Source organism: Gasterosteus aculeatus, chromosome 16 (assembly GCF_964276395.1).
Source record: "Gasterosteus aculeatus chromosome 16, fGasAcu3.hap1.1, whole genome shotgun sequence".
Taxonomy (NCBI): Eukaryota; Metazoa; Chordata; class Actinopteri; order Perciformes; family Gasterosteidae; genus Gasterosteus; species Gasterosteus aculeatus.
This window is the reverse complement of record NC_135704.1, coordinates 11,486,148-11,496,050: the sequence shown is the minus strand read 5'-3', so window position 1 is coordinate 11,496,050 and position 9,903 is coordinate 11,486,148. Positions and strand designations below refer to the sequence as shown.

Here is a 9,903-nt window from a genome sequence, read left to right as displayed (position 1 = left end):
TTTTGTGGAATAGTTCCAAATCAGAGCAAAGGTTAAGTGCAATGTATCATGTCTGGTTCTTGTGTGAACACTTTATCGTCGGGTCCATTTAAAAGTCCTCTTTTGAAATATTAATGATCCTAAAGCAGCTATATTACAGTGCTGTGAAGCTGTGCTAAACAGATCTAAAATGTCTCCCATGCTTTTACTCTCAAGCGTGTTCTCTCCATTTTACCCAAAGTCTGTGTTATTTTTGGACTTCCCTAAGCCGTATAGCAGCTTTTATCAGCCTCTAGTTCTTTGGAATGGTAGGGCTCTTGACAATATTGCTCCTGGATAAATTAAACATGAGTTACGTGGAGTGATAATCCGTGGGCCTCTCTTTTCACACTGCATTCCCAATGAGCTGCGTGTTGGCCTGGTGTTGTTGCCTGTGATTTTAATGAAGATTATTCTTGTAACACGACAGTCGCCTGTTTGCTCCTATTCTCCCCCCAAGTTTCTTTCCTCTTCAAGTTGTGTTTTTTTGAGCAATATGTGCGGCATTTGTGTTTTATTTGAAAAGTGTTTTCGTTGAAGGTTAATCACCAGTTAATCACGGATATAATCGAGGATATTTAGGCACCGCCTTTCTCATGTTGATTAATGATAACAGGTTTTGAGAGCTGTTGTTTTAAGATTTCACATTATCGATTAAACAGCACGCTGAAGGACACGTCTTTGACTTTGAATTGGTAATGATTTTGATCCTGTCTAAGCAATGCAGGTTTAAATCAGAAAGGGCAAAGCTTGAGTCACTGGACTAAAGCCTTCTGCTTTCTATTGTTCAGCTTTATAGGCTGATGGTGCTCGGGTGAAACCTCGGAGGTTTATCAAAGGAGTAAGTGCACACTTCATGGCTACTGTTAAAATGGAACTGATGTTTTATAAATAATTTCAAAGTAACAAACATCAGCCTTGAAATCACAGCGGTTCAATGATATTCATTTGGCATAAGTCAGTTGCATTTATGTGTGCTTTTCATCAGAAATGGCTTAAAAAGTAGAGTTAGTGTGAATTTTTCATGCCATGGGCTTACTGGGGACAGTGGCCATGTTCCTCACTTCCAGACGGCTGACAGTGCATGGCAGCAGAAATAACAAAATGGTCACAAACCCCAACTGCACTCCCTGGGTCACACAGGCTCTTTAAAATTTAAAAGGGACTAGCAACAGAACCAAACAGTTGATAACGGGCCAGTAGCAGGTGATAAAAGAAGTTTTCGTAGGGACATTAGCCCTTCCGCTAACTTTGTGATTTCCAATGTTGTGTCCTCACCATTTGTTTAGCTACATAATAAACATCAGAGAGCACGAGGCAGTTGGAGGTATTCTCTAAGGGTCTGTAGTACCCAGAAGAATGCAATATTTCGCAAGTGCTACTTTCTTACATAATTGGTAGCAGACAAAATTCACACATTAATAATTATGCATAAAATTCTAAATTCCGTTGTTTTTTTAACCTTATTCAATTTTTTGAAGGGGGCTGGCTCAATTTAGCAGTGTAGATAACTCATGCATTATCACATACTATCATTCTATCACGTGTTAATTGCCATAACTGACAGTAAGACGAAAAGATAGAAATGACATCAATGCCTTATTCTAGAGAAAATGGCACGTGTTTGTGTTTGCGACTGCAACAAATATTAAATAATGATACAAAAACAAAGCAAATGTTACAATTTAAGTATAATATTTGGTATGAGATCATCAAACAATAAATGCGAATTAATGGAGAATTTCCATTTCTGTTTTGTCATTTGAGAAGAGAACAAATGAAGAGTGAAAAGTGCAGAAATAGAGATACATTGTCAAGATTCATATATATGTATGTAATCATACATTATTATAACAAAAACAATACATTCTAATAATAATTTTCCTACATCGTCCATATGTCTGTTTTGTCACTGCTCTATACTCAGGATAAAAAAGCACATGTATAAATATTTGTTTTGCGTGAATAGTCTCTAGAGTGCAGGCTCAGGTAGGTATTGGCTCATGAGCCGTGTCACTTGTATTTCCACTGAACATCACGATCACCTGTCCTGAGGGTAATTTGCTGTGAGGTTTGTGGTAAGGAATCAAGGTCGGGTCTGGACATCAATAATGAGCAGGTGTAGGAGTGCACTTCTGCCGAGACGTGTGTCTCGGTGTGTCCAGGGAGCGCTGCTAATAAGGGTTTAAAAGCCACAACTGTCCACTCCGCCCCTTTACAGGCCTCCAGCTGTCTTTTCTGTCAGAGAGCAGCCTGATTCCCTCCGACAGAGCAGATCACTGATGGCAATAAACCCCAGGGGGGGGGATAGTTGTGTCAACAAAGTACAAAGCCCCACCAAAACTAGATTAGATTAGCCATGCTAGTTAATTAAAGACTTAAGGTAAATACAAGTTGTGTCTTGTTTTTTAATTTATTTTTTTTTCAAAACCAAAGAACCTTGAAGAAAGGAAGAAATACGTCACTTTGATTTATTGATGGAAATTGCAATGTGACGTCTGGCAAACAACATATAAATAACTTAAAGGCCATCTTAAATGCATTCCCATGAAATTTTTAGTGCCGCTGTAATATAAGCCACTACCTGTCATGAATCCCAAATAACCTTGGCTCTATCCTCTTAGTTCAGCCCAGTGTGCCTCATCCCTTATTACTGGCCTGACAAGGAAATGTTTACCCATCCGACAGGAGACAAGCCATTTCATAGTCGGAAAAAGCAATTTCACCTGACTGGAGTAGCACACAATGTCCCCATATCCTTGCCTGCTATAATTTTGTTGTCATTTTGTGTGCTGTGATCACATCATTGAAGTGACAGTGCTGGGCATTAGGTAAAGTCCCTTAGCCAGTGCTCACTTTCAGGCTTTTTCTCCCCTTGTCATTCACATTGATTAGATTAGACCCAGGTGGCAAGCAGCTTCTTTTGGCACGACAATAAAAAATGGTGATACAGCGGCTTCAGGAAAGAAGGATTTTCTTTTATGCTCAAGCGAACTCCAGCTGGTTTAAGGGGGAAAAGTATTTTTTATCATTAAATATTTTTGTATTGTCCGGATTATTGAGCGATTATTCCAAAGGATATCTTTCAAATGTGTTTGTTGCAATTTAATTTATCTTATTTTTGGCACATTGCCTGCATTGACATATTGATGTGCTTTTTTTTGTTGATTGAAATCTATTAAAACACAAGAATTCTGAAGTAAAAAGATAACAAGTAAATTTCATAGAGACCCATGCATTAACCTCATCTGGTCAATGGTGGGTGCAAGGAAGAGGGGAGAGATCCTAACACACTATGCAATCTCCCGCAGGGACATGGCTGGCCGGGCAAAACAAAACAGCCCCCCTCCTCCTCGGTTATGTCCACTAGCTTGATGAGCCAGAGAGAGAGAGAGAGAGAGAGAGAGAGAGAGAGAGAGAGAGAGAGAGATAGTCTGATAAACAGGCACCAGAGCACCTGGGGAAACGAAATGGAGTTGCTGCACGGGTGATTCAACAAATGGTTTGTTCAGGGGAAAAAAAAGCGAGCCCGCTTTCCTTATTAAAGATCAGTGATGGAAGTGAACCATAATCCTGTAATGAGGAGAGCAGAGAGTGGCCTCTTTTGCGTGGGCACTGACAAGCCTGTGCTTGCATGTTTCACAGGAGTAGATAGCTGTACCGTATAGCTCTATACTGTAATGACCCGTCTTGTTAGCTTCAGAAATCCAAGGCAGTTCCTTGGAGATACGGACTTGTGGATGCACCAGGCCTTGATTGGTCTTCTCTCCTCGGTCTCGTTTAGCTCTGTGAGTTAGGAGGGTCTAACTAGAACAAAAGTTATTCAGTTGAGTGACAATTGTCAGCTTTTTTTGTGGCAGTCAGTGATGTTACACTGCAGCATACTCGATATTGACGTTTCTCATTTTTTGTCCACCCCCCCCTTTATACACACAGACGTTATGCAATGGAATAAATCTCCATAAAAAAATGTGTTGATTGAGCACCTCCAGCTCATTAGGGATGTATTGAGCTTCATTATTGTTCATTTCTACCCAATGAACCATATAAATCCAGTGCAAAAAAATTAACAAAGGCCTTGTAATATAACAGTGTCTCGTAGCACTTCACTTTATCAGTCTGTTATGTTTGTGTGTAAGTTAAGGCAGTGGCTACATGTGTGCTCTCTAGCTATTCTATATTTCATTGTGTTTTATGACGAAATTGTCAAAATCATCCTGACTGTTTCACTGCAGTGAAGACTTTTGGTCTGAAACATGATGAAATGTCTGTGGTTGCACATGTTCTCTTTTTTCTATGTACTTAAACATGTTTAAGTACATAGAAAAAATGTTTTTTTTCCGTATATCCTTCTTGGTTCATTATGCCAAGACTTAATATAAGTTAATTAGCCTCTAAAATGCGTTTTCTAAAAATACATTTTTCAAAGATACTCCGTCACTCTCTGTGAGATACATTTTCCCTGTTATCAGTCCACTGGTTCATAACTTTAAGCCATTAAATATTCATCAGCACTGGGACTCATAAACACATCTTCAGTGGGACGCCATGATTTCACGCTATACCACAAACATTTTAAGGCATCAGATGCACTGCCTGTCATGGACTGTCATTTTTGGCGTGTTAATAATACATTTTGGCTTTTTCGGCAGACATACTTTGGCACTCATAGCGCATAAATAGGTAAATAACGCGGAAAAATAGGTAAATAATGCCGCCTCCAATCTTTATAACCCCCATATATTTTTCTTTCATATTCACTAAGAGAAACTTCTCTGAGTCCATATGTTTAAATGAAAAAAAAAAACATCACTTTGTTCACAGCGCTCCTCGATTTCTAATTAAGAGGTGTCTAATTAAATTACTGCCTTGAGTTAACCAATGGCAGCGCTTGTTTCATTAGCAAAGAGGAGAGAGTGATGGAAAGAAAATCCTTCCTGATTGCAGGATGGTGTCAATTGGCTAATTTGCTGCCTTCGCCACAAGTCATAGCAGGGCGTTTTTTAGCACTAGATTAGGAAAGGCGCGTGCAAAAGCTTGCGATATAGATTGAGCAAATAGTGGCTTCCTATCGAGCTATGCAGGTCGAGAATTGCATCTCGCCAGCGAGTGATCTCTCCAAGAAATGTATGAATGTGGGCAGTGGCTTTTCCAGCGCCGACGGATCAGAGCTTTCACTACGGGACCATCCTATTATATCCGCAAGTGACAACCTGGAGAGAAGTTCACCTCTGAAAAAAAACTCTAGGGAGATGACGAATCAGTCAGAGGCAGACGATTTTCCTGACTCCAAGGACGCATCGGGGGACGTCCAGAGGGGCAAACTCTCTCCTGGTCTACTCGGAGTCTCTGACATCCGTCATAATTTCGATGGATCTGCAGGAGAAAGGTGCATCTTTTCTCCATCTACCCAGCCACAGTCAGTCTCAGCAGCTCCCGGTGCCATGTTCCCGTACCCGACCCAGCATGGACCAGCGCACCCGGCTTTTTCGATCGGAAGTCCCAGCCGCTACATGGCCCATCACCCGGTCATAACTAACGGAGCGTACAACAGCCTTCTGACCAACACGTCCCCGCAAGGCTACCCGGCGGCGGGCTACCCGTACGCGCAGCAGTACGGGCACACTTACCAGGGAGGGGCTTTTTACCAGTTCTCCACGGCACAAGCGGGACTGATTCCGGGGAAAGCGCAGGTGTATTTGTGCAACAGGGCCCTGTGGCTGAAGTTCCACAGGCACCAAACGGAGATGATCATCACGAAGCAAGGACGGTAAGTGCACGAATGCGGGCGTTTCTTTTGTAAACTTGCAGATTTATGTAGGTTAACATCAAATACCTGTTTCAGAACCATGAAAAGAAAACGAACTCAAGGCCAAACATGTGGTGATCTCGGCTGATTTTTGTGCCTTTTTTTAGTCGTCGGAGGCGTTTAATGAATTTGTCATCCTTTATTTTCCGCAGACGAATGTTCCCATTTTTAAGCTTCAACATTTCTGGCCTTGACCCAACTGCTCACTACAATATATTTGTGGATGTAATACTTGCTGATCCAAATCACTGGCGATTTCAAGGAGGAAAGTGGGTGCCATGTGGAAAGGCAGACACAAATGTGACAGGTACACTATAACTAATTTGTTCCTAAATGTATTGCAATCGATATGATTAATTCGATAGTATAACCTTTTTTTGGTTTGTAATATTTTGACCCGAATATGTTGTTTATCATTTAATTGTTTTAAAATTTGGACAACGAATTTATTTAAAAATATTTCTCATGTTTTAAACCTTTGTATTTTTACGTATTGTTTTTAGGAAATAGGGTTTACATGCACCCGGATTCGCCCAATACCGGAGCGCACTGGATGCGTCAAGAAATATCCTTTGGAAAGCTAAAGCTCACCAACAACAAAGGTGCCTCCAACAACACAGGACAGGTAATGTAACATAATAACCAATTATTCAATAACAAACAGTACATAATATAGTTTATATTTTTATTGTAACAGCAGATGGCATAAATCGGACCATTTTTCGATGTCACCTTTCTGTCATCTCGACTGAATAGCCTTACTATTATTTGTCATTTGGACGTTGTTTTACTGCCTTGCTGGCATCATCTACAGCCCAACAGCATGTGCAACGATGGTAAAATTAAGATAACAAATTCATATTCAAGTTAAAACTGGTTACGCCTTGTGCTTTAGCCATCCATCCAAAGTTTGATGCCGAGTTTCTGACGTGCTTGCATCTCCAGATGGTGGTTCTGCAGTCTCTCCACAAGTACCAGCCCAGGCTCCATGTGGTGGAAGTAAACGAGGACGGGACAGAGGACACCAGCCAGCCAGGAAGAGTCCAGACTTTCACCTTCACAGAGACGCAATTCATCGCCGTCACAGCTTACCAGAACACCGACGTACGATCACTTCTGAATCCACGCAACACAGCAGAAGGCTCCTTTGTTCATTTGAACAGATCGGAGCTCATCCTCACAAATAAAACCAATTCTCTGAATTTTCAAATTTTTTTTTTTACTTATTTATTTTATAACAAATTAGAAATACGTAGAATTGAATTTAATCAAGAAAATACACATGGCAATTATTTCTGTTTATGACGCAGTCCGCCTATCGCCAAACACGGGCTGTTTTTTTGATATCGTGCATTATTTTTTCACAGATTACGCAACTGAAAATCGATCACAATCCGTTTGCTAAAGGATTTCGGGACAATTACGACACGTAAGTTTTCTTTGATTATCGGTGGTTTGGCCCTTCCATTCGATTGCAAGTCTTTTCTTTTTAGGCCATATCGTTTTTTGGCATGTTGCTGTAAGGCTTTGGGTTATTAACCTTTAATGCACTGGTATAATCTTGCTGATAAATGTTTTCAACAGATAGATCCAATTCAGAGGGAAGGAGAAGAGAATGAAAAATAAGCGTTTTAATTGACGACAGCTAAAGAGACGCATCTTCAATTGAACAGACGTGATACAAATGAGAAAAACGATCCGTCAAAATATTCGTTCAGATTGTTCGATACATTTTTCTTAATGTAAAAGTGTAAAATAACGAATATTTGACCCGTAAAATTCAGAAAGTAAAACAACTAAGCGAGGCAACATTTTTCTGACAACGGTTGCATTGCATAGTTTTATACATATTTTTACAACCATGCGATTCTCCCTAAACTGGCAGAAGTCCTTTCCCCACATGCCGAGTGTATCGTACATTTCTTTGATTTCAGTGCACGTCGCAGTCACTGAATTGTCTCCCCGGTTTTCCTCTCTCCCGTCTTTTCAGTGTCTACACAGGCTGCGACATCGACCGCCTAACTCCATCACCGGGTGACTCTCCGCGTTCACAGATCGTGCCGGGTGCGAGATATGCCATGCCTAGCTCTTTCCTGCAGGACCAATTTGTCAGCACTTATGCCAAATCTCGCTTTCACCCTGGCGTGGGGACCGGCCCTGGCACGGAGCGCAGCGTCCCACTCGGCAACAGCTTGCTCTCCCCGCAGCAAACCGACGAGCCCACTGTTGCCACCCCCCCGCAGCGATGGTTTGTCACCCCTGCCAACAACCGACTGGACTTTGCTGCCTCGGCATACGACGCCGCCGATTTCGCCGGCAACGCGGCCACCTTGCTGTCCTACGCAGCGGCCGGAGTGAAGGCTCTTCCCCTGCCGACTGCAGGCTGCTCCAACCGGGCCCTTGGCTATTACGCGGACCCGTCGGGCTGGGGAGGACGCACGCCGCCTCAGTACTGCGGCGTCAACAGCAAATCCAGCTCGGTCTTTTCCTGCTGGCCCGCAAACTCTATCGGTGGCAGAGCAGGCACCAACTACCTGGCCGAGGAGGGGGACTCCATCACGACGGAGAGGTCGCCGATCGTCGGCTCGGACGAGAGCAAAGCCAAAGACATGACGTCCGAGTCGAGCTGGATAGAGACGCCGTCCTCCATTAAGTCAATTGATTCAAGCGATTCTGGTATCTTTGAACAGGCTAAGAGGAGAAGGATCTCACCTTCTGCCACGCCGGTTTCTGAGACAGTGTCCCCGTTAAAGTCTGAGCTGCTGGCACCGAGAGAGTGTGAGAAAAACTGCACAAAGGACATTGGTTATTACAGTTTCTACCCTCACAGTTAAAACAACAGAACAACGTGTGCATTTCTATCTATCTATCTATCTATCTATCTATCTATCTATCTATCTATCTATCTATCTATCTATCTATCTATCTATCTATCTATCTATCTATCTATCTATCTATCTATCTATCTATCTATCTATCTATCTATCTATCTATCTATCTATCTATCTATCTATCTATCTATCTATCTATCTATCTATCTATCTATTAATCAATTTCAAATGAAAAAGAAGGACTGACACCTCCACAGTTAATGGCCAAAGTGTAAATTCTTCCATGGCTTGGGCACCTTGTTTCCAGAAAACACTGTTATTGTGAAATAGTGTATATAACATTGAGCATTTGGTGATAGTGATTGAATGTGAACAGAATAGATAAAATCCAAGTCAATAGTGTTTTAAAACAATCTTCTGTTGAATAGCCTAGTACACTAAAATATCGAAAACCTTGTACAATAAATGTTATTGTGTAGCATATTGACATATTAATCCCTGTCAGTAAAAAAAATGTATTTTGTACTTTATCGGTGTAGGCTACCAAAGGTTTACGAGGATCCTACATTCATGATACATGTGGTTGCAATGTTGGTAAAGTAGACTAAGTATTTTCTTTCAGTCGTTTTTTGTCATGGCCTGTATGCTGTGATGTTGTGAAAATCTCTGTATCTACTGTAACGTGATTGAAACATAATAAATTAAGTTATTATCAGGACAACCAATCCCGTCAATGTGTTTAATAATACCATCCGTGTCATTTCGTAACCACAATTCAAAGTTGGTAATCAATGGCATCACCTGATATTTGGATGATTCAATTTTGCAGCAGCATTTGTTTAAAAGGACCTTGTGTGCCAATCTACGAGGGTGACAACAGCAGAAAAAGTTGTGAAGTCACCAAGTCTTCTTCGGCCAGAGGAAGTGACACATTCAAATTGTGCCTGCAGAAATGTGTGAGGACCATAAGGACCAGACCAAGACGGGGGTACGGATACAATCAAGTAAAATATGCTTTGTCTTTTGTATGTTTTACTATTATTTACACTGCAGATTGATTTGTTGATTGGTGCCGATCGAGTGAATTGGTCCTCTGTGCCTTTATGAAACATCCCTAAGGCGCACAAAAACACCTCTATCGAATTAATGAAGTAAAAAAAAAAAAAAAATCAAAATGAAAGATGATTTATTTGGAATCTTGGTGTGAAAAATAAGCACACAGCTTTCGGTGAGATCGTCTTATCT

The 9,903-nt window shown here is 41.3% G+C and overlaps 1 protein-coding gene across 1 annotated transcript; it reads left to right on the top strand.

Annotated features, from left to right (window-relative positions):
• Positions 1-4,229: 4,229 nt before the first annotated feature.
• Positions 4,230-9,379, top strand: tbr1b (T-box brain transcription factor 1b). Its single transcript, XM_078091116.1, has 6 exons — positions 4,230-5,788; positions 5,980-6,134; positions 6,331-6,452; positions 6,773-6,931; positions 7,195-7,256; positions 7,818-9,379. Exons 1-6 carry the CDS (start codon positions 5,097-5,099, stop codon positions 8,659-8,661), a joined length of 2,034 nt encoding a protein of 677 aa, XP_077947242.1. The 5' UTR covers positions 4,230-5,096; the 3' UTR covers positions 8,662-9,379.
• The last annotated feature ends 524 nt before the right edge of the window (positions 9,380-9,903 follow it).

Bases quoted from the DNA above. Each gene is read 5' to 3' on its own strand.
- tbr1b (XM_078091116.1), top strand. From the start codon at position 5,097: ATGCAGGTCGAGAATTGCATCTCGCCAGCGAGTGATCTCTCCAAGAAA. The intron at 6,932-7,194 runs GTACGATCACTT...ATTTTTTCACAG, and splicing joins CAGCTTACCAGAACACCGAC to ATTACGCAACTGAAAATCGA. The intron at 7,257-7,817 runs GTAAGTTTTCTT...CCGTCTTTTCAG, and splicing joins TTTCGGGACAATTACGACAC to TGTCTACACAGGCTGCGACA.